This window comes from Mustela lutreola, chromosome 5, assembly GCF_030435805.1.
Source record: "Mustela lutreola isolate mMusLut2 chromosome 5, mMusLut2.pri, whole genome shotgun sequence".
Classification (NCBI taxonomy): Eukaryota; Metazoa; Chordata; class Mammalia; order Carnivora; family Mustelidae; genus Mustela; species Mustela lutreola.
This window is the reverse complement of record NC_081294.1, coordinates 94,435,618-94,461,927: the sequence shown is the minus strand read 5'-3', so window position 1 is coordinate 94,461,927 and position 26,310 is coordinate 94,435,618. Positions and strand designations below refer to the sequence as shown.

Sequence of the window (26,310 nt, the reverse complement as noted above, 5' to 3'; positions counted from 1 at the left end):
GAGCAGGTCAAGGGATTGAGAGGGCAGGAGTTGAAGGAACCATCTATGTCTGTAGTCCTTAACCTGGGGTGCGTGAATGAAATTCAGGGGATTTGTGAACTGGAATGGAGATAAATGACATCTTTATCTTTACTAATTCTTTTTTTTTTTTTTTAAAGATTTTATTTGTTTATTTGAGGCAGGCAGAGATGGAGGCAGGCAGAGATTGAGGAGGTAAGAAAGTTAGAGGAGAGGCAGGCTCCCCGCTGAGCAGAGAGCCTGATGCGGGGCTGGATCCCAGGACCCTGGGATTGTGACATGGGCTGAAGGCAGAGGCTTTAACCCACTGAGCCACCCAGGCGCCACTATCTTTACTAATTCTTAACTGAAATTTAACAGTTCCTTCAATTATGAATGTAGATAACAAACCAATAAGGAAATAGCTGACACCAATAGAAATTATAGATATTTTCATGTCATTTTACAGTTTTTCAGGTTCTTCAAAATATTACTTATGTTAATCACCATTGTAAAATTATGATAGTTATTACTCCGCTGCAGATATTTTTATTTAAAGTGTTGGAAAAAGCCACATGCATTCTTATATTACATTTTTAAAAATACTTTGTTAATGGTATTTCACTACAACAGTTTTCTTTATAATCTTATAATCTTATTATATATTTTTTCTATATTTAAAATATTATTCTTAGAAGTAGTCCCTAGGCTTCATCCCCGCTAGATTTCTAAAGGGATCCAGAACACACACACATACATTTTAAGAACTGGTCACTTAAGATAGTGAAATCAACAATTATTTCAGTAATTGTATTGCAGAGAATGACAGTGATCCAGAATTTAAATCTTGAATGAATGAGGAAAGTGCCTATGGCTTATTAGTAACTGCAATAGCAGAGGGAGCTGGTGATGGCATGAGATTGGAAGCTGGCAGGGGTTTTTGTGGTTTTTGTTGTTGTTTGTTTTAGAGGAAGGAGAGAGTGAGAATTGTTTAGAAATGGCAGTGAATCACATGGACACTTCCCCTACCTCTTGGTCCAATAGGAGACATATAGGAAAGAAAACAGGATCCACCATTCCAGAGGATTGCGGGGAAGAAAGAGTGTCATTTTGAGAGACCCAGGGGTTTGAGCAAGATGAAGTGAATATTCACAAATGAGGCTGAGCTTGAGTTTGAGAAGGCACAGGGAAGTGTTTTAAATGGTGAAAGGGGAGAGTTAGGGTATGGAATCAGAAAACAAGATGCACATAACCATAGGGGGAATTGAATCCAGGGGATGCGTCTTGGGCTTCTTGTAGGGATTGGCATGTTAGGGAAAGGGGGCTGGATGGTTTTCATCCTGATGGCCTGAGGCACACTGTGTAGAGGTGAGTGGAGGTGCAGAAGGAAGTGAGGGAGAGCAGGGTTCTTGCTAGGCATGTGCAGATTTCTGGCCCTCCATCATCTACCCTCCAGAACTTTTCTAATTTTGTAATAATTTTCCCCCTTCTTCCTTCTAGCTCCAATAGCTCCTTGCTGTTCCTCAAATACTGTATGTGTGCTCATACCTCATTGCCTTTGTTGCCATTCCCACTGTCTGATCTGCTCTTTCACAAGATACCTGTCTGACCTGCTCCTTCATTTTGTTCAGATTTCTGTACAAATATCACTTTATTAGAGAGGATGTCCCTGACCATCGTAAACAGTATATAATTCTCTCACTTCTGATTAGTTTCTGTCCTCTTAAACTGCTTTTTTTTTTCTTAACACTTAACATTGCCAGATTGATCATTTATCTAATGAATGAATCACTCTTATCTAGGTCTTCCCACCAGAATATAAGCTCCATCATAGAGCCAGAAGTTGGTTTTGTTTACTACTGTATCCCCACCACCTAGAATAGTACTTACCATGTGGTAGGCACTCAGAACATCCTCAGTGAAAGAATAAATAAAGTTAGAAACAACCCTCAGAGGATAAAGGGATAATAATATACTGCCTAATAATAAATTAATAAACTCCAATGTCAATTAAAGAATTGGTTGCTTAACTTTGCTTAGTCTGTATTTCTCACCTGCAAAGTAGAGATGATAATAGTACTTACTTCACAGAGCTAGTAAGAATAAGTGAGAAAATATGTACAAACATCTTACAGAGTACCTAATACTTAAAATTTCTGGATTTTTTTTCCAGAGTCTTTCCATATTTGAAATTAGAGATTTTATTTACTTACCAAGTTACTGACTCTGATTTCCCCCAACAACCTGAACTTCTTTTCTGGAACCTTTCAACATCCTTCTGCCCACAGGTTAGCAAGATACCACTTTAGTGCTCTATCTTTCTGGGCAGTACTCATTACCTCACTTCTTATAGTTCTCTCTTACCGAAACTTCGTACACATGCCCTCTTTTCTGTAAGACCATGCTCAGTTTGTGATCACATTGTTACTCTTCCTGGTAGAATAATTCATGTTCAGGTATTAGACTGTGTTAATGGCATATTATGTTATTCCTGTTAGTATTTGCATTTAATTTAGGGACTTATATTCTTAAAGTAAAGCAGACAATGGCGAAATAATATGAAGTGACTAAAGCTTGCTTTTTTGGTTTTTTTTTTGCATTCTTTGGTTCAGTTAGTGTAGGTGCTTGCCAATTTCACCTATAAGTTAGAGCAGCTTTGGTTATGTTTTATCTTTCTTTTCAAGCATGTGGTACTTAACATTAATTTCCCTAAACAGAATCATAGAAATTTAGATTCAAAGGGACCTTAGAGATTATCCAGACCAGAGATTTTCAGCTTTTTTTTTTTTTTTTAAAGCAGCAAGACCTTTTTCTCAAATAAAATGTTATGTAGAAAAGTACTATATAGATTAATAAAAGCACAGCTGATTGCTAAGTGCAGGAATCTAAGCCCTATAGGTCTCCCTTTGTTGTCTGGGGCAGTCCCTTGAGGGCACTTCCCTGGAACCCTTAGGGCTCTCCAGAGTGCTGTTTTAAAACCACTAATTTACACCAACCCTTTCATTTTTCCAGCTGAGGAAATACACCAAGAGAGTTTGTGTTTCACCCAGTGTTGCAGCATAAATTAGTTGGATTAAGAGCAGTCCTCACATGTGCTGTATTTAAGAAAATACTAATAGACCAGTATGGAAGTTCTTATTTCTAATGCAGATAACTTTTACTCTCTCATTTCTTTAAATCTACCAACTTTTATCTGGTGTTCATACTACATATGAAACACTTTCAATAGTTATAACCGATAAAAAGATTTATGAAACATTAACCTTTTGCCTATAAAAAAGCAAATAGTATAGTTGGGGAGATAAAACGTGCAGTTGAAAAGTTGTACCAAATGTAAATATAGCTTCCAGACTTGAGAGGTAGCAAAAAACTGTGACATTAATCAAAAATAAATGATACCAATAATAAGCTCTGTTGGAGCTCAAAAGAAGGTTGAAGCTACTCCATTTGGGCTAGAGAAAAATTTAAAAAGGAACTATAGTTGAGCTAACACTCTGCTATGTGAATAGGTATAAGGAATATATCATATGAATAAGAGCAGAGCTTTATGTGAATTACAGCTCCTTTATTTATCTCTATGTAATGTTGGAGAAGTTCTTAAGCTCTGAGTCGGTTACTTCATCTGCAAAATGAAGATAAATAGGATATATATCAATCAAGGACATATTAACTGGTATGACATGAACTTTAAAATGTCCATTGTTTATCACAATAGAAATTTATTTCCCTTTGTATCAGTGTCTATGCTGGGCAGCTTTCCATGAAGTCAGTCAGGGACACAGATTGCTTCTCTTTCAGCTTCTGCCTTCCCTAGGTAGTTTTTCAGAAAGAGTATTTTCTTTGGGAAGGTTTTCAAGAGATGAGCTTAAAAGTAGTATATAGTATTCTTCTCATTTTCTATTGGCCAAAACTTAATTATAGAGCTATCCCTAAACACAGAGGATGTAGTTAAGCTGTGTGCACAATTTGGAAAGGAAACAAGTCTTAGCGAGTACATGGCAATCTCTGCTACCTCACAGAAGTTTGGAGGAAATAATGTATGTGACATGCTTAGTACAGGACATGTATGGCCTGTAGAAGAATTTAAAAAATCCTCTTTAAGATATAGATAAATTTATATAATGTTTTGCTGGGTACAGATAATTGACTGAATTTCTATTAACATGTGTTTTAGCCTCATTTTGGAAAGGTATCAACTTATTTTTGACTCTTGGCAATGATAATTGACTTTTAAAATGATGCTTCTTGGTAAATTCTTTTCTCCTTCTTCTTTTAGCATGGCGTTATTGCTACAGAAGATGAAGAATATTTTATTGAACCATTAAAGAATACCACAGAGGATTCCACACATTTTAGTTATGAAAATGGTCATCCTCATGTTATTTACAAAAAGTCTACCCTCCAGCAACGACATCTGTATGATCACTCTCATTGTGGGGTTTCAGGTGAGTGAATGTGTAGCCTTTACAAAGTGTATTGTGTTGTATTGCCACTGTCTTTCTTCTGACACCTATGGAAAGGTTAATAATAAAAGTCAATAGGAATTTGAGTAATTAGAATGATAATGCCCAGAGTCCTCTTAAAAGATGTCACCTATTCAAATATCATATGACTTCATTCATATTTGAAATTTGAGAAACAACATAAGGAAAAAATGGAAAAAAAAAATAAAGAAGACACGAACAAAAAACCAGACTCTTAATTACAGGGAGCAAACCGGTGGTTGCCAGAGGGAGGGTGATGTAGGGGTGGGTAAAATAGATAAAGGGGATTAAGAGCACACTTGTGTTGATGAACACTGAGTAATGTATAGAATTTTTGAAACATTATGTTCTACACCTGAACCTATTATAACTGTATGTTAATTATACCTGAATTAAAAAAACAAGAAGAAAAAAAAAACCCACTTTTTTATTGGGTGGAAAAAAGGATGTCACTTATCAATAGTTGGAAGCTCTTTGAGACCTTCTTAAAATATAAGTCTGTGTAAAATTATTTTTTCTTTGAAGGGGAAAAACCCCCCACCCTATTTTATCCAGGTAATAGTTATAATTTTCAAGCACAAGTGTTGCCTAGTCTTCTGTGCTGTCTGGTTAGCCTGATGTTTTTATGCTAATGGGGAGATGTTAGACACTTGAATAAAATTTGAAGAGTCTTAAGGTAGTATTCAAGTGTTAGGGTACTATAGAAATATATAGCAGGGACAGCAAACCTAGAAATAAATAGTCAAAGAAGGCTTCATGGAAGAAGGGACTTCTAAGCTGAGGCTTGATGGAGAAAGAGAAGGTAGCTATGCAGAAAGAAGTAGAGGGAACAGTGGGTAGTATGTTCCATATAGCGGAAGCAGCATTTACAAAAGTCCTGAACCAGAAGAGAGAATGTCACATTGCAGTCATTGCCAGTTCATAGAACGGGTTATTAGAATGTGGACTGGAGGGATGGGTGGATTTCATAGTGGGTGAGGAGTGGCCATGAGAGATGAAACTCAAGTGACAAGGAAGGCCAAGACACAAAGGGCTTGTAAACCATATTAAGGAATTTGTTTACCATAAGTGTGCTGGAAACCCATTGAAAGGTTTTAAGCAGGAATGACAGGATCAGATTTGGGTGTTAGAAGTATAACCCTGGCAGTCCTGTGGAGACTGACTGAGAGAAAAGCAACACTAGAGGTGAGGGGTTAGGAGGCTGTTTAGTCTAAAGATTAGAAAACTTACAAAATAGAGGATATATCTGGCATAATAGAAAAAATATGGGCTTTGGTGTAATTTTAGACAAATGAACCAAACTCTCTAAATACTTTTCTCAGCACACATTAGTTGCTCAAATTGTAGCTATCATTATTATTGAGATGACTGTTTCAAGTATTTAAAGAGCTATTATGTTAAAAAAAAAAAAATTAAGGGCACCTGGCTGGCTTAGTTTGTGGAGCATGCAACTCGATCTTGAGATTGTGGGTTTGAACCCCACATTTGATATAGCGTTTACTTAAAATTAAAATCTTCAAAGGTGCTCCTGGGTGGCTCAGTCAGTTAAGTGTCTGACTCTTGATTTGGCTCAGGACGTGGTCTCAGGGTTATAGTATCAAGTTCCCAGCTGGGCTCCTGTGCTCAGTGGGGAGGCTCCTTACGATTCTCTCTCTCCCTCTCCCTCTGCCCCTCCCCTGTCTCTCTCTCTAAAAAAATTAATAATAAATAAATAAATAAATAAATAATAAAATCTTAAAAAAAATTTGAAGATTCAATTTGTTCTGTATAGTTCTTGTAGGCGGAGCCAGGGACAGTATATTTCAGTATTTCAGCAGGTTTCAGCTTAATACAAAGAAAAGTTCAGCAACAAGTAATTTTAGAAAAAAGTGGGAAGGGTTCAACAAGTAAATTTATAAAGAATAGAATGGGTTAAACAAACCCATTGTTTTGTTTATATCCATATGCTTCTTGGGCTCCTTTTCTTCTGCTTCAAGTCTAAGATTGCTCTGGAGTTCTTTCTTCAAGTGACTATTCTCATTCTAGATACACGTCTTGAGTGATCTCTGGGACATCCTTGTTGATGAAGAGTAATTGATACAGTAAAAGTAAAAAGTAATGATACAGAAAAAGACCACTTTTATATCATGCTTAAGGCATGACATAAAATTTAATAGAAAACAATGAAAAACTTTTTGATGGATCTTTGTACTGAGAAATGAAACTAAAAATTATGGAAATAGCTTAGTTTATCTATATTTACTGAATTTAAACTGTAAGTACAACAATATATAAATTGCTGAAAAACTAGGATTCAAATATTTAGTTGTTTATTGCAATATAATTTTCCTATCATTTTTTTCCATAACATGGCATTCTTCACATCATGATTGTAAAGATGACTTTTTGCAAAAATATTTAAAGATTTCATTGTATTCTGAAAGATCACTCTTAACCATTAGATATTCAAATTATCCTCTTTTGGAAGGCCTATCTTATTATTCATTGGTCTTGCTGAGGTAGATCCTTCTTTTCCAAAGGTTGAGGCATGAATCAGATAGTTCAGTAAATCTACTCTTATTGCCAACATAAAATTTTGTCCTTGTTGGAGAGGATTTTCTTCTTTTATTGTCTCTCCCCCTGGATTACTGTGCTATTGGCAAAAAATAAAGCAGGTGAATGAGATATTCTTGAATGGCTGAAAAATCTTAAGTGAACTACTGTGACTATTTCCTCACTTTTAGTCTATTCACTAGTCATTTCTGTTACCTTTAACACCAGTCTATTTAGTTCAGACCCTTGTTATCTCTTGCCTGCACCCCTGGAATGACTTTCTAACTGGAGTCTTACTGTCTTCAGCTTTGTTTTTGTCCTTAGTGGGCTGTCTCCTACATCTGGCAGACAGAGAGAGTACAGGCGGGGGAGAGGCAGAGGGAGAGGGAGAAGGAGACTTCCGCTGAGCAGGGAGCCCAACATGGGCTGGATCCCAGCATCCTGGGATCATGACCTGAGCCGAAGGCAGATGCTTACCTGACTGAGCCACAAAGGTGTCCCTGTATTACACACTTTGAAGTGTTTCACTGGCTTCCCAAGAGTGGAAAATCTGTCATAGTTCCCTAAGTTCTATAGGAATATCACTTTTAAAAAATATTTTATGATTCATAAGTTTGGGAAATGTCTGGTTAAGAACTACTGATCTTAATTATGATACTATTTTGACAGCATAATTCAAATGACATGTGCATTTATAGGTGTTAATTCCCAGTTAACCAGTTATTGGGAACTCAATTTTATATCAAAATATAATATAGAAAAACCCTTTGAGAGGGGACATATTTATCTCATATTCAGACATAAATTTTCCCATTCTGATTAAATTGTATTATCAATCTCAAAAAATTATAAAAAATACTTGTTATTTGTAGAAAATTTAGTAAATATGTGCTAAAAAGAAAAAAAGGAAGTGAAAATTGCTCTTTACCACTCTCCAGGGATAAATGAATAGTCTTGTCCATTGATGTAGATATTATTATGTTTCTATACCTGCATTATTCACTTATGTATTTATTAAATAAATATTCATTTAGTATGTATGTGTCAGGCTATTCGAGGTGTTGAGATGCCGCAATAAAACAAGAAAAGTCTCTGCTCCCATGAGGCTTATATTCTAGTGAAGAGAGTTAATTAAAAAAGCAATCAAGCAAACAAATAAATACATGGCCAACTATCAAGAAGTAACAAGTGCTATTAGCAAAAAATAAAGCAGGTCCAAGCAATAATTTTGAACAACTTGTATATATTAAGAATATTTTGAACAGCTTGTATATATTAGAAATATTTTGAGATTGATCAAAAATTTAAGATCTTATTTCAGATGACAAAGAGATCTACATATTTGACTTTGGGGAAAAGTTCTTTATTGTATATATTTATGGAGGAATGTTTTCTTTGACATTCTAAACTCTTTCCAAAATTAATTTGAGCATATGTAGTAAGTTCATTTGAATAACTACTGATCTTTGTTTTGAAACAAGTCAGTTGTGTATTCTCTTTTAGATTAAACAAGATATTAGTTACAGATCATTAAGCTTAACATTAAGCAGTCAGTTGACAATTACAGCATGTAGATAATGTTTTGTAATGATCTAATCATGCTGGATTAATTTAATTTTTAAAGTGAAACCAGATATCTTGATTACATTTATTCATTGTGTGTGTATTTTTTATACATCGGACTACAAATTCTTTGCATAGAAGACTCTTTCCATTTATGAATATCCATCAAAGACATTATATATACATTTATCTGTTGGAGTGAATACTAAGCAAACTAACAATTTAAAAAGCTGGAAGTCTGAAATTTTTTAAAATGATGATAACAATAACTACTTTAAATTGAGTACTGTCTAATGAGGAACGTTATTGCTGTGTTTATTTTGCCCAGTCAAGTCTAATTCTTTTCACAAATACTTGAAATAAATATAAGGAGAAATTGAATGGATCAGAGGAGTGAAAATGATCAAAATAATGGAAATAAAATCCTACATTTAGACATTTAGACTGTTCATCTGGAGGAAGGGAAAACTAGGCATGATTTGAATACATGGGTGGTTTTATGATATTGGAAGATGAACAAAAAAAGAACTGGAATTATGTTAATGCAGAAAGGATTTTGACCATTTCATAACAGTATTACTACAAACTCAGTGGCTTAAGCAATATACTTTTATTATCTCACAGTTTCTGTGGACCTGAAGTTGTACATGAATGAGTTAATTGACTTAGCCTCAGCCAGGACTGGGTTCTCTTCTAGAGTCTTGACAGGGGAAGAATCTACCTTCTTATTCCCAAGATTGTCGGCAGCATTCAGTTCCTTGCTATTAAAAGACTGAAATCTTTAGTTTGGGGCTAGTTGTCTGCCAGAGGCCATCTGTAGTTCCTTGTCATGTACAGTTCACCAATTTGGTTGTCTGCTTCCTTAAAACCAGCAAGGGAAAGGCTCTAGTAAGAAAGATGCTCCAGTATTATGTAATATAATTATGTACTCATCTATGTGTAATCATGTATATCCCTTTATCTTTGCTGTATTCTCTTGGTTAGAAGCAAGATACAGTCCCACCCACACTAAAGAGGAGGAGATCACACAAAGTGTAAACATTGGGAGGTCATGGGGGCCATCTTAAGAGTCTGTCTGGAAGAGAGGAGTACTTACTGGCTGTCTAGAAGTTATACTATTGAAATAAAAAGTAATATGTCTCTCCCTCTCTTGGCCTTTAGGAACAAAATATACTCATTTAATTTATATGAGTTTCAAAACTATTTTACTGGTATTCGTCATAGTCATTTCCATCTCTTATTTCTTAAAATTTTTAACTCTTACCAAAGTAATTTTTAAAGGGTTAAGGCTAAAAAAATTAGAAAAATAATAGAAAATACTGCCAGTTTCTGTCAACTATATTATATAAATTAATCTGATTCTCCCTCACTAAATTGTTTAATAATTAGATGTTAGAAAGATCATACAGATACGAAAGTAAGGTATGCAGAGGATCTATACCTGTTCAAGTTTATTAAATAAAGGTAAATGTAAATAAGACAAGTGTTTACAAATACCATAGAACTAAAAGGTTTTCTCTGTACTGAAGGACCAACCGTTAGAAAACAAAGGATTAAAAAACTGCAAACCACAGTGAAATGTGGTTTAAAGGAAGCCGTGCTGGAATCGTAATCCTTCAACTTTCATTGTAGCACCACTTACCTCTAGGTTTTCGAAGAGGACTACTTTGGGTCTCTGTTAGTATAGTTATATATCATAAAACTAAATAAAAAACTTAATTCACAGGCTTTTAGAATTGAGATTTCTAGAGCAGTAGAATTGCTCTAATTAAGATAGTTTAATAAAAAATCTTACTTTAACATAAATGCTCAGAGACATTTCAGGAATAGGATTTTGGGGGTACCTGGCTGACTCAGTTGGTAGAGCATGTGACTCTTGATATTGAGGTGGTGAGTTCAAGCTCCACATTAGGCATAGAGCTTACTTAAAAAAAAAAAAAAGGAACAGATTTTTGCAATATTGATGTTCTTCATCAGAATTGTCTTATGGTATTTATAAAGTTAATGCTCTAGTTGTTTTTGAGAAAACTTTATATATAAAGTACATCTATATTTTAAAATATTATGACATAATCAGTCACTGGAATAATATGCAATGATGATTTTAAAATATTTTTATTCATTAGGCTTATTTTTTGTTTTTATGACCAGCTGAATGTTATTAATGTTCAATTTGTTTCAAATAAGAGGATTATTTTGAAAACTTTAAAGAGTTTAATTTTCTCACTATTATATTTCCTTATCCCCTCTCCTCACTGAAATATCTTAATACTTTTGAAAATTTATAAGAAGCATGTCTATATGAAAGATTTAAAAAGAAGTAAGCTTCATTGGTGAACCTATCTGAACTAGTTAATTATTTTATTGTAGACCTCATAAGAAGTGGCAAACCTTGGTGGCTGAATGACACATCTACTTTTCCTTCTTCACTACCAATTAATGGCACGCATATCCGCCACAGACAGAAGAGATCAGTAAGCATTGAGCGGTTTGTGGAGACATTGGTAGTGGCAGACAAAATGATGGTGGGCTACCATGGCCGCAAAGACATTGAACATTACATTTTGAGTGTGATGAATATTGTAAGTTTGATGCCTCTATATAATATTCTAACTTAATAATTTGTGGTTTTGACTAAGGTCATGGATTTTTAATGTGAATTAATGATTTTAAGAATTTACTCATCTAAAATGGGAAAGAATTAATATATTAATGTTTCAGTTCCATAGGAAATAAATTTAAAGATGAACTTTTGTTCATTTTAGATAATGTGTTTTTGAATGGGTCATATAAATCCTATTTAAGAGGTTTTCTTTAACTTGAAACATCAGCTCACCCGCTTAATGACTATGTTATAGTTCAGTTTTAGGAGAAAATATTTCTTGAGGTAGATTTATATAAAAATCTTTTATGGAGGCATCTTGAGGGTAGAATTCTAAGTGAGATGGGATAAAATAATATCTTTTTATATACAAAGTGGTTTAATTTATGAAAAATTGTTTTACCATTCTTTAAAAAAGTACTAAACAATCAGCCTATGATTTTTGTCTGACTTTGTGTCTTTTCTTATTTTCTGGAGGTCAGGTTGCCAAACTTTACCGTGATTCCAGCCTAGGAAACGTTGTGAATATTATAGTGGCCCGCTTAATTGTTCTTACAGAAGATCAGGTAAGAATGAGTTAGTTTAGAAATCTAAAACCTTTAATAAACAGGCTATAGAATTATGTATTATAAAATATTTTATTATTATTCCTTTTAGGAAGTTCTAGTTGAATATGATTTTCACTACTAAGCATTTAATATTTTAAGTAGTTTATAATAATATAACTCCTATGTCATGGTAAGGCTCCATATATGTATATTATATGTTTCAGTATAAAGATGAGCATTTGCATGGCAGATCTACTAATAGTGGTTTTGGTTGCTGAGAATCACATATATTCACATGATCATTAAAACTGGAACTGGGAAAGAATATTCAATAGTACACTAACTCTAGGTCAGATATTACAGAGATAAAAATTGGCAAGAGTTTATTCCTAGAAACCACTGCTTCTAATTATAGTCCCACTTTAGTCTTCAAAAGTTTTAACAACTGACCTTAGTAATTTGTTTGGAACATTTCTGGTATGCATGTTGTATTGCAGCCAAACTTGGAGATAAACCACCATGCAGACAAGTCCCTCGATAGCTTCTGTAAATGGCAGAAATCCATTCTCTCTCACCAAAGTGATGGAAACACCATTCCAGAAAATGGGATTGCCCACCACGATAATGCTGTTCTTATTACTAGGTATGGTTTGTTGCAAATATTTTATCTTTGATTGTTATGTTTGATATTTTAACTATATTTGGTTCTGTCTAAAGCCTCATTCAGGTAATGAGTATATTGAAAGCAAACTGGTAAATTTGTTAATCACAATTGAGAAAGAATATATTACACTATTACAGTATTTGCATCAAATGAACCAAATAAGAAAAAAGAATATATTTAGAGTTGACTTAGAAATATAATAAACATCTTTCCTTCAACTGATACCTATTCCTAAGGTTAAATTGGAAGCACATGTATGTTTTCTTCATTGAACAAAATACATAATAAAACAAAGATTAAAAAGTATGAGATTATATTTTAAAAACAAAGCTGAGTCATCATTCTTGGTTATAAATTATATTAATTATTCTTATCTCCAAATTGTTAAAAGGGAGGACATCAATAGTTACACAATTTACTTGGATGAATGTTTATTTAATTAAAAATATTTTAATTAAGGTCTAAATATAAAGAAGCACATTTATTACATTACATGTTGATAGCTTGCTTCTCAGGGAAAAATTATTATTTGATGATAATGCAATGAATTTATATATTTCTTTCCAGTTTTACATAACTTGTTCAGATCCTTTTATTCCTTACTCTCCAACAAGAACTCTGTGAAATAGATACCATTATTATTTTTCCCATGTAAAAAATGAGGAAACTAGTTTAAAATACTTTAATTGCTCAAGTAAGTGAAAGCACAGATCTCAAACCCTGGTAATCCTGTCTTCTATGACTGTACTATGCTAGCTGTCTTAGTTTTTTCATACCTTAATTATGACTGGTTAGAAGCATGCTTAAATCATTTAGGATGAACTTGTCTTTTGACCTCTTATCAGTATTTAAAAATGAAAAAAAGAATAAGCAAAATGGAAGCATTATTCTATCTTAGTAAAATGAAATATTCTTTGTTATCTTATTTCTTTAATTGGCAAGATAGTATTTAACATGTATTTCTTCTGTGGTGTGCCCATTGACTCTACATTAAACTATACGGAGGGAGTATAACGTTACATGGCATCAGAATCTTGAGATCCCAGAAGATAAAGTGACTTTAACTTTTTAAAAAATGTCCCTGTTAGCTAAGTTGTAGAGTTAAAGCTTCTGAGTTTTGTTTTTTTTTAAACAATTCTAATTACTATAATTGACTTCATCTACCTGGCATTGTAAACTAGAAAATTTTGTTTATGACATGCTTGCAGAATAAAAACAACATTGTATGGGTTCTGTATTCATATGTGTTGACATGTCAGTGTGATAAATTCTGCAATTCTTCAGAGTCTTGTGGTCTGGAATGATTCCCAAATGTATTTGAGGAGTTAAAAATACACTAAGAATTGTGCAAATATAGAAACATTTGTATAAAAATATATATATGGATATGATTAGTGTCAATGAAATTACTACAGGAAAATGTTATATATGGTTAGCAAAATGATCACAGATAATTTACATTGGCTTCTGTGTTTATATTTATAAAGCCCAACTCTCCTCAAAAAGACAATGCCCAGTGGACTCCTAGTGCTTTATATTTTTGTTATTGTATGTGCATTCAATTTTTAGTTTTTGCATCAAATGACAGTAGCTATACAAAGAGTGCACGTTTAGAAGTGTGAGTTGTGAAATTTATCTGGGCGGTTAGCCATCTTTTCTTTGCACTGGCTGCAATATTCAGCTGTCTTGTTCCTCTGAATTGGTGCAGATATTTTTCTGATCCTCTGCAGAGCTCTTCCTTGTTTCTATAAGCTACCTTGAGTGCTTTCTTGATGCCCGAAGTTTGAATGTAAAATTTTCTTTTTAAATTTGTCTCCTAAAGGTCAGACTAGTACTCGGAATGATCTCAGGATTTAACAGGACAGTACTTTGAAGAGTTTGTATCTCATACCATTTTTGATTGGTTATATAGTGGAGGTTAGAAAAATACCTCTTAGGGGCGGCATAGAGTGCCTTTTTGAATTGTTGTTTTCTCAAAATAACTTTTAGCTTATTTAAATATCTACTTAATTAAAAGTCTAGTGAATTATTAAGGCCATGGAGTGACTTCTAAATCTGATGAATGTCATTTGTAATATATAGAGTTTTTTGTTGGGTGGTTAAACATCTTGATTCTTTCTTATGTATTTTTAATTTGTGAAACTGAATATATCTTTAAATCATACTACTACTTTTAGTAAAATTAAAGAATTTTTGTAGATGCTCTTATATTAATGTTTTTCATTGCTCTTATATTACCATTTTTCATGGCCTTATGTAACTCATCCATTACCATATTCAGTATTATGACTTCACCATTTATAGGTAAGATCATGATTTGTGTTTGAAATGTCAGCTCACTAGAGAGAATGTATAATGTGTTTACTGTGAATTCCAGAGAAAAAATTAATGGGTATGTTTATCTCCACTAGGTCAGATTTTATCTCAGGGATTTAAATGTTTTAAGCAGAAAACCACTTGGAACTGAAGTTACTTAGGTAATAATAGTTACTTTTGAAAAAATGAAAGTATGAAAACTCAAAATACTGTCTTCTCTTAGCAAATAATATTTTTTATATTGATATAAATTTAAAGCAAACTGCTCTATAAAGCTATCGGTCACTGTGACTAGACATAAATAAATAAGCAGTATAAAAAATTTAAAATTCTGGGAGTGACTGGATGGCTTAATCAGTTGGGCATCCAACTTGATTGTGGCTCAGGTCATGATATCAGGGTCATGAGATTGAGCCCTGCATGGGGCTCTGCACTGAATGAGGAACCTGCTTAAGATTCTCTCTGCTTCTCCTTTTGCCCTGCTCTATTCCCACTCTCTCTCTAAATAAAAAGTTAATTAATTAAAAAAAATTGTTTTATCTGGTATAAAAAATACTGCATTAACATCAAAGAGTATATTAAAAACTATTTATATATACACATATTATTTTAATTTTTTGTTCACTTATTTGTATACATAAGTGTATATGTATATATATGTTTATATAATGAATGTTTGTTATGTACCAGCTAGCTTTATCAAATTTTTTTAAAAAATTGAAGTATAGGGGCTCCTGGGTGGCTCAGTGGGTTAAGCCTCTGCCTTCGACACAGGTGGTTATCCCCAGGTTCTGGGATTGAGCCCCTCCTCAGGCTCTCTGTTCAGCGAGAAGCCTGCTTCCCGCTCTCTCTGCCTGTCTCTCTGCCTACTTGTGATCTCTTTCTGTCAAATAAATAAATAAAATATTTTTAAAAGATATTTTATTTATTTGACAGAGAGAGGTCACAAGTGATCTCCGTCAAATAAATAAATAAAATATTTAAAAAAAAGATTTTATTAAAGATAAGTGACTCTTAATCTCACAAAACAAACTGAGGGTTACTGGGGGGAGGGGTGTTGGGAGAAGGGGGTGGGGTTATGAACATTGGGGAGGGTATGTGCTATGGTGAGTGCTGTGAAGTGTGTAAACCTGGCGATTCACATACCTGTACTCCGGGGGTTAAAAATATATATTTATAAAAAATAAAAAATTATATAAAAAAGATATTAAATATAGTATATAAAATATATAAAATAAAATATTAAAAATAAAATATATTTTTAAGATATTTTATTTATTTATTTGACAGAGAGAGATCACAAGTGATCTGTCAAATAAATAAATAAAATGGTTTTTAAAAGATTTTATTTATTTATTTGACAGAGAGAGATCACAAGTAGGCAGAGAGACAGGCAGAGAAAGAACAGGAATCAGGCTCCCCGCTGAGCAGAGAGCCCAAAGCGGGATGCGATCCCAGGACCCCAGATCACATCCCCAGCCAAAGGCAGCTGCTCAACCCACTGAGCCACACAGGCGCCTAATAAATAAAATATTTTAAAAATTTTAAAAAATTTAAAGTATAATTGACAGTACTACTTTAAGTGTACAGTGTGTTACCTGGATGTTCATATATCTCCCTGGATCTTGAAAGTTTGTAGCCATTATTTCTTTTAATAAGCTTTTTGCCTCTTTCTCTCTCTTCTCCTTCTTGGACTCCCATGATGCTAATATTTCATTTGTCATGTTCCATAATTTAGGTAGGGTTTTTTCATTGTTTTGTCTTGGTTTTGTTTTTGTTTTTGATTTTAGTGGGTAATATCATATAACTTGTTTCCAAGTTCATGCTTTCTTTCTTCTGCTTGATATGTCTGCTGTTGTTCTCTATTGCATTTTTTAAAAATTTCACTCATTTTATTCTTCAGCTCCAGAATTTCTATTTGATTCTTTTATATAATTTTGATCTCCTTTTTGAATTTATGATTTTATTCACACATTCTTTTCCTGATATCGCTGAGTTGTGGATCTGTCTTTTTGTGGCTTGCCAAACTTTTTAAGAACAATTATTTTGAATTATTTGTCAATTTGTAGATTTCCATTCCTTTGCAGTCAGTTACTGGAAAATCATTGTATTCATTTGGTGGTGTCACATTTCCTTGATTTTTCATCTTTCTATAGCTTTGTGTTAATATCTATTACATTTAATGGAATAGTCAACTTTTCCAGATTTTATGGAATGATTTTGGGAGAGAAGGATCTTCGTCTGTGAGCGTAAGAGTACTGGCTGGGTTGAGTATGGTGTTTCTAGCTCTGGGAAAGTTCCAGCAATGTAGTCTCTATTCACCTGTGTTAGCTGAGATTAGCCTTAGTGAAGATTTCAAAGTTTCTTAATTGTCAAGGCTACGTTTTTCTGCAGCAGTAGTCAAGGCTTTTGAGGATCACAAGATCTCTCTTTCTTTCATGGGGGATGTCATGATTCAAGGGATTTCTCTTGAAGAGGGGTCCAGCTTGCAAGTACCCATGAGTGTTGGTAGTACTGATATCTGATATGAGGGGACATTTGGTAATTTTAAAAAAATAATTGCATATGATACTATATAACTAGGTCAAGCAATGAGTAATATTTTGTACTTGAAACTCTACAAACAGAATTTAAGAAGATAAAATGGAACTGTATATATACACTTAAAAAGTTATGCATGTTGGGGCCCCTGAGTGGCTCAGTTGGTTAAGCCTCTGCCTTCCACTCAGGTCATGACCCTGGGTCCTGGGATCTAGCCCCGTGCCTGGGTCCATGCTCAACAGAGAGTTTGCTGCTTCTTCTCTCTCTGTCTGCTAACCCCATTGATTGTGCTCTTTCCCTCTCTCTCTGTCAAATAAATAAAATCTTTAAAAAAAAGTTATACATCTTATAAAACTTTCATATTATTCTAATTAATCTTTGTATTAGACACAGTAAATTAATAGGTGCTTAGGAGTACATATCTACAATTTGACAGATTTAAAAATTATTTATATTCCCACGTGAAGTCAGAAAATAGTCACCAAATTTAAAGCCAAAACAATTTCCTTCTTTCTTTTTAAAAAATATCTTTAAGATTTTATTTATTTATTTGAGAGAGAGAGATAAAGATAGTGAGAGAGTAGGAACAGAGGAGAAAGGAAGAAGCAGGCTTCCCACTGAGCCGGGAGGGAGCCTGATGCAGGCTTCCATCCCAGAACCCTGGGACCATGACCTGCGCTGAAGGCAGAAGCCCAATTGACTAAGCCACTCAGGCTCCCCCCAAGTAAAGACATTTTCTAAATTTATTTTGTGGCAAAAGCACTCAAGAAATCTTTTTATAGTCTGAAAATCAGTAGGAATTTAGAGACATAGAGTATTCTTGTACCAGTGTTGAGCAATTAACATGAACAGACTAATATATTAATTTCCTGGAGTTCTCTCCTATCAAACATTAGAATCATGTTTCCATCTTTAATATACTAGTATACAACAATATATATTTCAGACAGGAATTATAACCTAAATTTTTTTATTATAGATTTATTGAGATATAATTCATAGGCCATACTCTTTGCCCATTAAATGTACGGCTCCATGGCTTTTAGTATATTTACAGGCTTGTGCAGCCATCACCGTAATTAATTTTAGGACATTTCCATCATTCTTATAAGAAGTTGTCACCCAGTCTCTTATCTTTCCCATTCCAGCCCCAGACTGAGCAACTACTAATCTACTTTTAGTCTCTATAGCTTTGCCTATTCAGGACTGGTTGTATGAATGGAATCATAAAATATGTAGTCTTTTGTGACTGGCTTTTACTTTGCATAGTGTTTTCAATCAAGGTTCATCTACATTGTTGCATATATCAGGACTTCATTCCTCTTGACTACATTCTTGAAAAGTTAAGATCCAGATTTTTTAACAATGCCTCTATTACTAGGCTATTCTTTAATAATCATACTTCCTTTTCAGTTTTTTATTAATGAAATGCATAGGACATATAAATATATCTCATAATACAGATGCAAAAATTGCACACCAAGTCACATATTTTAGTCTTTAATTAAAATGAACATATTTATCCTCTTATGGGATCATAACTATTTGCTTTGTTGCTGCTGGATTTTAAAGGGATTAGAATTTCCAAAGTCAACTAATATTTTCAGTTGGGAGATTGAAAATAGCTATAAAAAATAGTTTCTTGCTACGACTTAGCCTATAGTGTGTGAATGTAAGCAAGTTTTCTTAATTTTTATAGAATGTATCTATCAGAATTATATATTACCTTCATGATTATATATTAAAACAGATAGGAAAAGGAAATTAAATGTGATACATTAACTTTTATTTGGTATTTATTTATGGATTTCTTTTAATCCTTAAGGAAATGCCAGATAAATTTTTATGAACTATCACTAGACTTCTAAGAATATGCCAATATATTGGCAGCAGAGGAATCTTGAATTCAGTTTGTGGATGAATTGATTTTGTTATTTGGGCATTTTGAGACATTTATTTTTCTTTTACTACTCTGGTTCTTTCATGCTTAGTTATCCAAACCACCCATACCCTTCTTCCTTTTCCAGATTCACTTCATCCCTGTTTGATTCATTTGATCTCTGGTTTGCTGATTCCTTACTCAAGTGTGTTTATCTAGATTCAGTTTCCATTCCAATCAAGGATTGGAACCTTAATTTCCTGTGCAATCTGGAACAGTTTTAAGAGTGAGAGAGGGTACCATTGGCAGGTATGCCTAGACAATAGGCACAAACTAAGATCAGGTAAATAACGATTATGGTCATTCCAGGCATTACCTATGTTTGCTTCTTAAACTTTAATTAAAAGTGCAAATAAGAAGATATTTTTCTCTCACTGCCTATGTTTGACTAAATACATGTAATTTAATGAACTACCTTTTTTTTACACACCTTGACTAAAACTGGGGTTTACTTGTAATGGGCATCATTAAATACTTAAAGAAGGGTCTATTCTAAAATACACTTATTTTTAAGGAGTAGTAAGTTTAGTGTCTATATTGGTTTTATGGATGTATTTATGCAATTGTTTATTATGTGCCAAACTCTTAAGTGCTTTGCAGATGTTTAATCTTTTAAACATCACAATAACTACATGAGAGAAGTTCTGTTATCTCCATTTTATAGATGAGGAAACTTGGGCACAGGGAAGTGAAATAATTGGCTAGATCACACATTAGTTAAAAGACCCAAGATTTATACCAGGTAATCTGGTTCCAGAGTCCTTTGAGAGGAATTATAAGGACTAAAAAAAAAAATAATGTGGAGATACTTTAATAATGTTGTGTTAATAATGTTGGTGCCTGTGGTAGGCAGACCTCTTTGATGGCCCTCAATGATCTTTGCCTGCTGCTGTTCATGATTTTGTGTCATCTGCTCCTATTGAGTTTGTGCTAAACCTAATGAATTGACATCTTCACAATGCAGATTCTTCCTACCTACAAAAAGATATGTCTCTTTATTTAGGTCTTCTCTAATTTTTCTTAGCAATGTTTTGTGATTTTTCAATGTTTTCACACTTGTTTGTTCTTGTTGTAAATGATATTTTTAAAATTTCATTTTATAATCATTTATCACTAGTATATACAAATACAGTTGGTTTGTATCCTGTACTTTTGCTAAGTTCATTTATTAGTTTTAGTAGCTTCTTAAAAGATCACATTGGATTTTCTACAAAGATAATCACGTTTTCGAGGTTAAAGGTAGTTTTATTTCTTCATCTTTTTTTAGTGTATTAATATAGTGAGTGTGTTGATTAGTTTAGAATATTTTAGCAATCTTGTATTCCTGGGATTGGCCATGATGTATTTTCCTTTTAATATATCATTAGATTTGATTTGGCAATATTTTATTTATTGCATCTATTTCTTTTTTAAAAACTTTATTTATTTTTTGAGAGAGAGACAGAGCATGAGTTGGGGGAGGGGCAGAGGAAGAGGGACAAGCAGACTCTCCACTGAGTAGGGAGCCTGATGTGGGGATCAATCCCAAACCCTGAGAGCATAACCTGAGCCAAAGATGCTTATCTACTAGAGCCACCCATAGGCCCCTTTTTTCATCTATTCCTTATGAGAGTTATTGTTCTGTAGTTTTCTTTCTTTCTTTCTTTTTTTAAATTTTATTTATTTGACAGAAAGAGACACAGCGAGAGAGGGAAACACAAGCAAGGAGAGTAGGAGAGGGAGAAGCAGGCTTCCCAAGCAGGGAGTCCGATGCGGAACCTGATCCCAGGACCCTGGGATCATGTCTTAGCTGAAGGCAGACCCTTAACAACTGAGCCACCCAGGTGCCCCTGTTCTGTAGTTTTCTTATAATGTCTTGGCCTGGTTTTGATATTAGGGTAATGTTGACCTCCAGAGTGAATTAAAAAATATTTTTTCCTTTTCAGTATTCTGAAAAAGTTCATATAGAATTAGTATTATTTCTTTTGCAAATATTTTGGGTGGTAAACAAAGTGAAGCCATCTAGACCAGGAGTTTTCTTTGTTGGATAGTTCTTAATTACTAATTCAAATCATTTAAGAGATAAAGGGCTATAAAGTTATTTTATTGAGTGTGCTTTGATAGTTTGACTCTTTCAAGAAATGTATTTCATCTAAGTTGTAGAAGGTATTGACATAGTAGTTCACAATGTCCTGTTATCCTTTTAACATCTGCAGAACATAGAATGAGGTTACCTCTTTTTTGATATCATTAATTTTTGTTCCTTTTTTCCTAGTCACTGTGCCTAGGGTTTTAATGACCATCTCAAATTTGGCTTTGGTGGTTTTCTCTATTCTTTTTTTGTTTTCTATTTCTTTTATTTCTGCCACAATTTTTACTGTCTTTTGCCCTTCTCTTTGTAGTTTCTTAAAGCAGAAACTATGGTCATTGATTCATGACCTTTCTGCTTTTTCTGGTATGTGTTCGGTGTTATAAAATTTCCTTCTAAATTCAGTTTTATCACATCCCACAAATTTATGTTGTAGTTTCAGCTCAAAATACTTTTTATTTTATATTATTTTATTTAAAGATTTTATTTATTTATTTGACAGATAGAGATCACAAGGCAGAGAGGAAGCAGGTTCCCTGCTGAGCATAGAGCCCTATGTGGGGCTTGATCCCAGAACCCTGGGATTATGACCTGAGCCGAAGGCAGCCACTGAGCCACGCAGGTGCACCTCAAAATACTTTTTAATTCCCCTTTATTTCTTTTCTTTTCCCCATGCACTGCTTTTAGTTCTGAATATTTGTCCCCTACTGAGATCATTCTTTTATTTCCAATTTAATTCTTTTACAGTCAGAAGATATACTTTGTATTACTCAAATAATTTTCAACTTATTGAGAATTGTTTTATGGCCCAGAATATGGTCTTACTTGATATATGTTTCAAGTGCACTTGAGGTGAAAAGAATGTGTATTCACTATTGTTGGGTGGAATATCCTAAAAATATTAATCAGATTAATTTGGGGGTTCAGAGTTTTTAAGTCTTTTATATACTACTGATTTAAATAATTTGATTATGATGTATTTTGAAATAGTTTCCTTCATGTTTAGAGTTGCTGAGATAATTATATCTGATTTTATCAGTTTTGAAATTTCTAGTCATTATTTCCTCAAATATATTTTTGGTTTTACTCCCTTCCTTTCTTGGTGATTCCACCTGCTTTTGTATTTGACTGCTTGAAGTTGTTCCACAGCTCACTGATGTTCTGTTTATTTTTTTAAATTCTCTTTTCTCTGTGTTCTTTAATTTGGGTAGTTTCTACTGCTGTGTCCTCTCATTTGTTAATTTTTTTCCCCTCAGTGTCTAATCGGTCATTAGTACCATCTAATTTATATTTTCATCTCACACAGCATAAATTTTTTCATCTTTAGTAGTTTAATTATTTTTTAATCTTCCACATTGTTTTGGAGATATAAAAAGTTGGGAAAATATAAAGCTTTAGAAAGAATGAAAACTGTTTTAAAGATCTTGTCTGCTAGTTAATTAGTATTTCTGTCAGTTCTGAATCAGTTTCAATTGACTAATAAATCTTTTTATTATGTGTTGCATTTTCCTGCTTCTTTGCATGCCTGGCAGTCTTTGATTGGATATCAGACATTCTGTTATTTTACCTTTTGGGGTACTGGATTTATTTGTAATAAATATTCTAATTTCTGGGGACATCTGGGTGGCTCAGTCTGTTAAGCAGCTTCCTTTAGTTCAGGTCGTGATCCCAGGGTCCTGGGATAGAGGCCCACATCAGGTTCCTTGCTCAACAAGGAGTCTGTGTCTTCCTCTCCACCTGCCCCTCACCCACCTGTACTCTCTCTGTCTCTGTCTTTGTCTCTGTCTCAAATAAATAAATTTTTTTTTTAAAGATTTTATTTATTTATTTGACAGAGAGAAATCACAAGTAGATGGAGAGGCAGGCAGAGAGAGAGAGAGGGAAGCAGGCTCCCTGCTGAGCAGAGAGCCCGATGCGGGACTCGATCCCAGGACCCTGAGATCATGACCCGAGCCGAAGGCAGCGGCTTAACCCACTGAGCCACCCAGGCGCCCCACAAATAAATAAATTTTAAAGAAATTCTAATTTCCAGAATGCAGTTAGGTTCCTTGGATCTTGATTCTTTTGTGTCTTCTTGTTAAGATTTGTTATGCTGGGGCACCTGCGTGGCTCAGTGGATTAAGCCTCTGCCTTCAGTTCAGGTCATGATCTCAGGGCCTGGGATCAAGCCCCGCATGGGGCTCTCTGCTCAGCAGAGAGACTGCTTCCCCCTCTGTCTCTGCCTGCCTCACTGCCTACTTGTGATCTCTCTCTGTCAAATAAATAAATAAAATATCTAAAAAAAAAAATTGTTATGCAGGATAGGAGCAATGCTCAGTGTAGGGGTGGTTATTCCCCAATACTGAGCTAAGTCCCTTCTGAACACTGGTGTACAATGCCTTGTGAATCTTGGGGTTTTCTAGTTGGCCTGGGTGGGAATAGACCTTTATCCCATGTTATATGAGTGATGGGTTATGTGATCTCTAACACTTTTGGGAAATTCTTTCCCTGGCGTTGGGTTCTTTCTTCACACCCATGTTGTGATTAGAATTGTCAAGAACTTACTTCTGGAAATTTCCAAAATTTGCTTTTTGTATAACTTTTTCTTCTCCTGTAGTTAATCTTATAAATTCTAGCTAGGGTGATCTCTCATATTTTCTGCTTTGTCTCTTCAACACTAAGAGTCCATTGGGCTCTCCTGTATTTCACTACTCTGTACCAGGGATTGGAAATTTTCAAGGTGGTAGCTGGGGTAATGCTAGAGCTTAATTTGATTGCTGTTTCTCAAGGATCACTGCCCTTCATTTTCTGATGTCTAGTGTATTGCAAAATGACATTTTATATACTTTGTTTGCTTTTAAAATAGTTTCAGGCAGGAAATTTGATCCCTTTACTCTATCTTGACTGGAAGTGCTTGTCCCGGGCAAACATTTTATGATTTTTGTGTACCCTCTGCAAGTATCTGGAGATATCCCTTTCCTTTACCCCTAAATAGTTCCATTTGTATATTTTGAGATCAAATACTTCTCTCACATAACCATAGTCCCGTTGTCAAAATCAAGGCATTTAACACTGATACAGTAGTAGTATTTAACAATCTACATTTCATATTCAAATTTTATCAGTTGTCCTAATGTTCTTTATAAGTATTTTCCCCTTCAGGCTAGTATCTAATCTAGTGTCAGACATTGCATTTATTTGTCTTGTCTTCTTCAAGATTCTCTTTTAATCTGAATTAATTCTTAATTTCTTTTATCTTGACTTTGACATTTTAAAAACATATATGTGTTTTTCATGATATGTACCTTAATATGCATTTTCTGATGTTTACTCAGAATTAAATTAAATTTATACATAATTTTTCAGGAATAACACTGAGTAATATTTGTTGTTTTTTTAAATTATAGCATATCAAGGTGCACATGATTATGATTTTTTTCAAGTATTATAGATACAAATTTTGATCACTTGGTTAAGGTGATATCAACCATGTTTTTCCTTTGTATTTTTATTTATTTTTATTTTTATTTTTTTAATTTTTAAGTAATCTGTACACCAATCTGGGGCTCAAACTCACAACCCTGAGACCAGGAATTCCCATCTGTCTGCAGCACTCTGTGCTCTCCTCCAGCCAGTAAGACATTAACTTTCTGCTTTCTATATTGCCATCCTGCCAGTAATTGATTGATACATTCCCACATCCAACTTGTTATATTCCCACAAATGTTTCTGTAAATTTTATATATTACTGAGGAAGTGACTATATGAACTTTAATAAGGTCTAACCTGTTAAAACAAGAACAACAAACACACAAATAATAAACTCAAAATTGTTTCAGTTATATTAATTCTATACAAATCTATTAAAATTAAAATATTGTTAATTAAAAGTTAAGTGATTTCTTATATCTTGCCTCTTTTACTTCTGTAATGTTTTCTAAATTGGTTTGGCTTTTTTTCAGAAATGTTTGAATTAGAATCAAGAAGTAATAAATATATTTTTTTAACTTTACATTCCCTAGGTGATTTGGGAGGAGTGGATTTAATTCTTAACATTAATATTATTTAAATATAAGAATTTTTTGTATATCAGGTAATCTCAGTGGGAATTGAAAGAGTTCACATAAACCATACATAAGTATGTAAGTAAAAATGTGAGACTCAAAGGCTTTATTTTACATGGCAAATGTCAACCAGCAGGTGATTTGCAGATAATTAATGAAAGTAGTATATTAAGTGGAATGTTTTCTGCTAACTATATTTGCAAAGAAGTCTTACTTTAGTAACAGGTGTATCTTTGAATTTAGTATTAAAACACATGTTTTATTTTAACTGTAAGAGAAAGAGACTAAATGAATTATTTAAGGTAAGCTGTTACTAAAAATTGGACAATTAAAACTCCAAGTGTACTTACTTAACATACAAACAAGGGATAAAGGAATAATGAAATATATTAAGCAATAAGAAAAATAAGATCTTGGGACGCCTGGGTGGCTCAGTTGGTTAAGCAGCTGCCTTCGGCTCAGGTCATGATCCCAGCGTCCTGGGATCGAGTCCCACATCGGGCTCCTTGCTCCACAGGGAGCCTGCTTCTCCCTCTGACTCTGCCTGCCTCTCTGTCTGCCTGTGCTCGCTCTCGCTCGCTGTCTCTCTGACAAATAAATAAATAAATAAAATCTTTAAAAAAAAAAAAAAAGAAAAGAAAAATAAGATCTTATATGTAACAATTATATATTGTCTTTCTTAAAAACCTACTGGATTTTCAATATGTGCAAGGCATTATCTTAGATGCTGGGATCTAAACAATTCCCTGCTTTCATGGAGCTTACTTTCTAATGTATGGAAGTAGACAATAAACAGATATGTAAAAACTTTTTTGACTGGCAGCTTTGAAATGCATTGTTAATAACGGTAATGCTATTTCCATTTTGAAGGATTTTAAACAATGGAAACAGCCATCTTTCTTTCTTTCTTTCTTTCTTTTTTTAAGTTAACATATAATATACTATTAGCTCCAGGGGAACAGCCATCTTTCTGAAATGATTTGAAATGGAAGCTTGCCTTGTAGTTGGGGCAC

General features: G+C 33.8%; 1 protein-coding gene across 4 annotated transcripts in view; it reads left to right on the top strand.

Annotated features, from left to right (window-relative positions):
• The window catches only part of ADAMTS6 (ADAM metallopeptidase with thrombospondin type 1 motif 6), a 303,174-nt gene that overhangs the window by 14,141 nt on the left and 262,723 nt on the right, over nucleotides 1–26,310 (top strand). For all 4 annotated transcript variants that reach the window (XR_009353976.1, XM_059175095.1, XM_059175096.1 and 1 more), the window contains 4 exons: nucleotides 4,274–4,442; nucleotides 10,947–11,158; nucleotides 11,661–11,744; nucleotides 12,224–12,369. Coding sequence is in view for 3 of the 4 variants with exons in the window: in XM_059175095.1 (XP_059031078.1) it covers nucleotides 4,274–4,442; nucleotides 10,947–11,158; nucleotides 11,661–11,744; nucleotides 12,224–12,369 (611 nt within the window). In the remaining variant the exon portion in view is untranslated. The remainder of the gene's footprint in view (nucleotides 1–4,273; nucleotides 4,443–10,946; nucleotides 11,159–11,660; nucleotides 11,745–12,223; nucleotides 12,370–26,310) is intronic.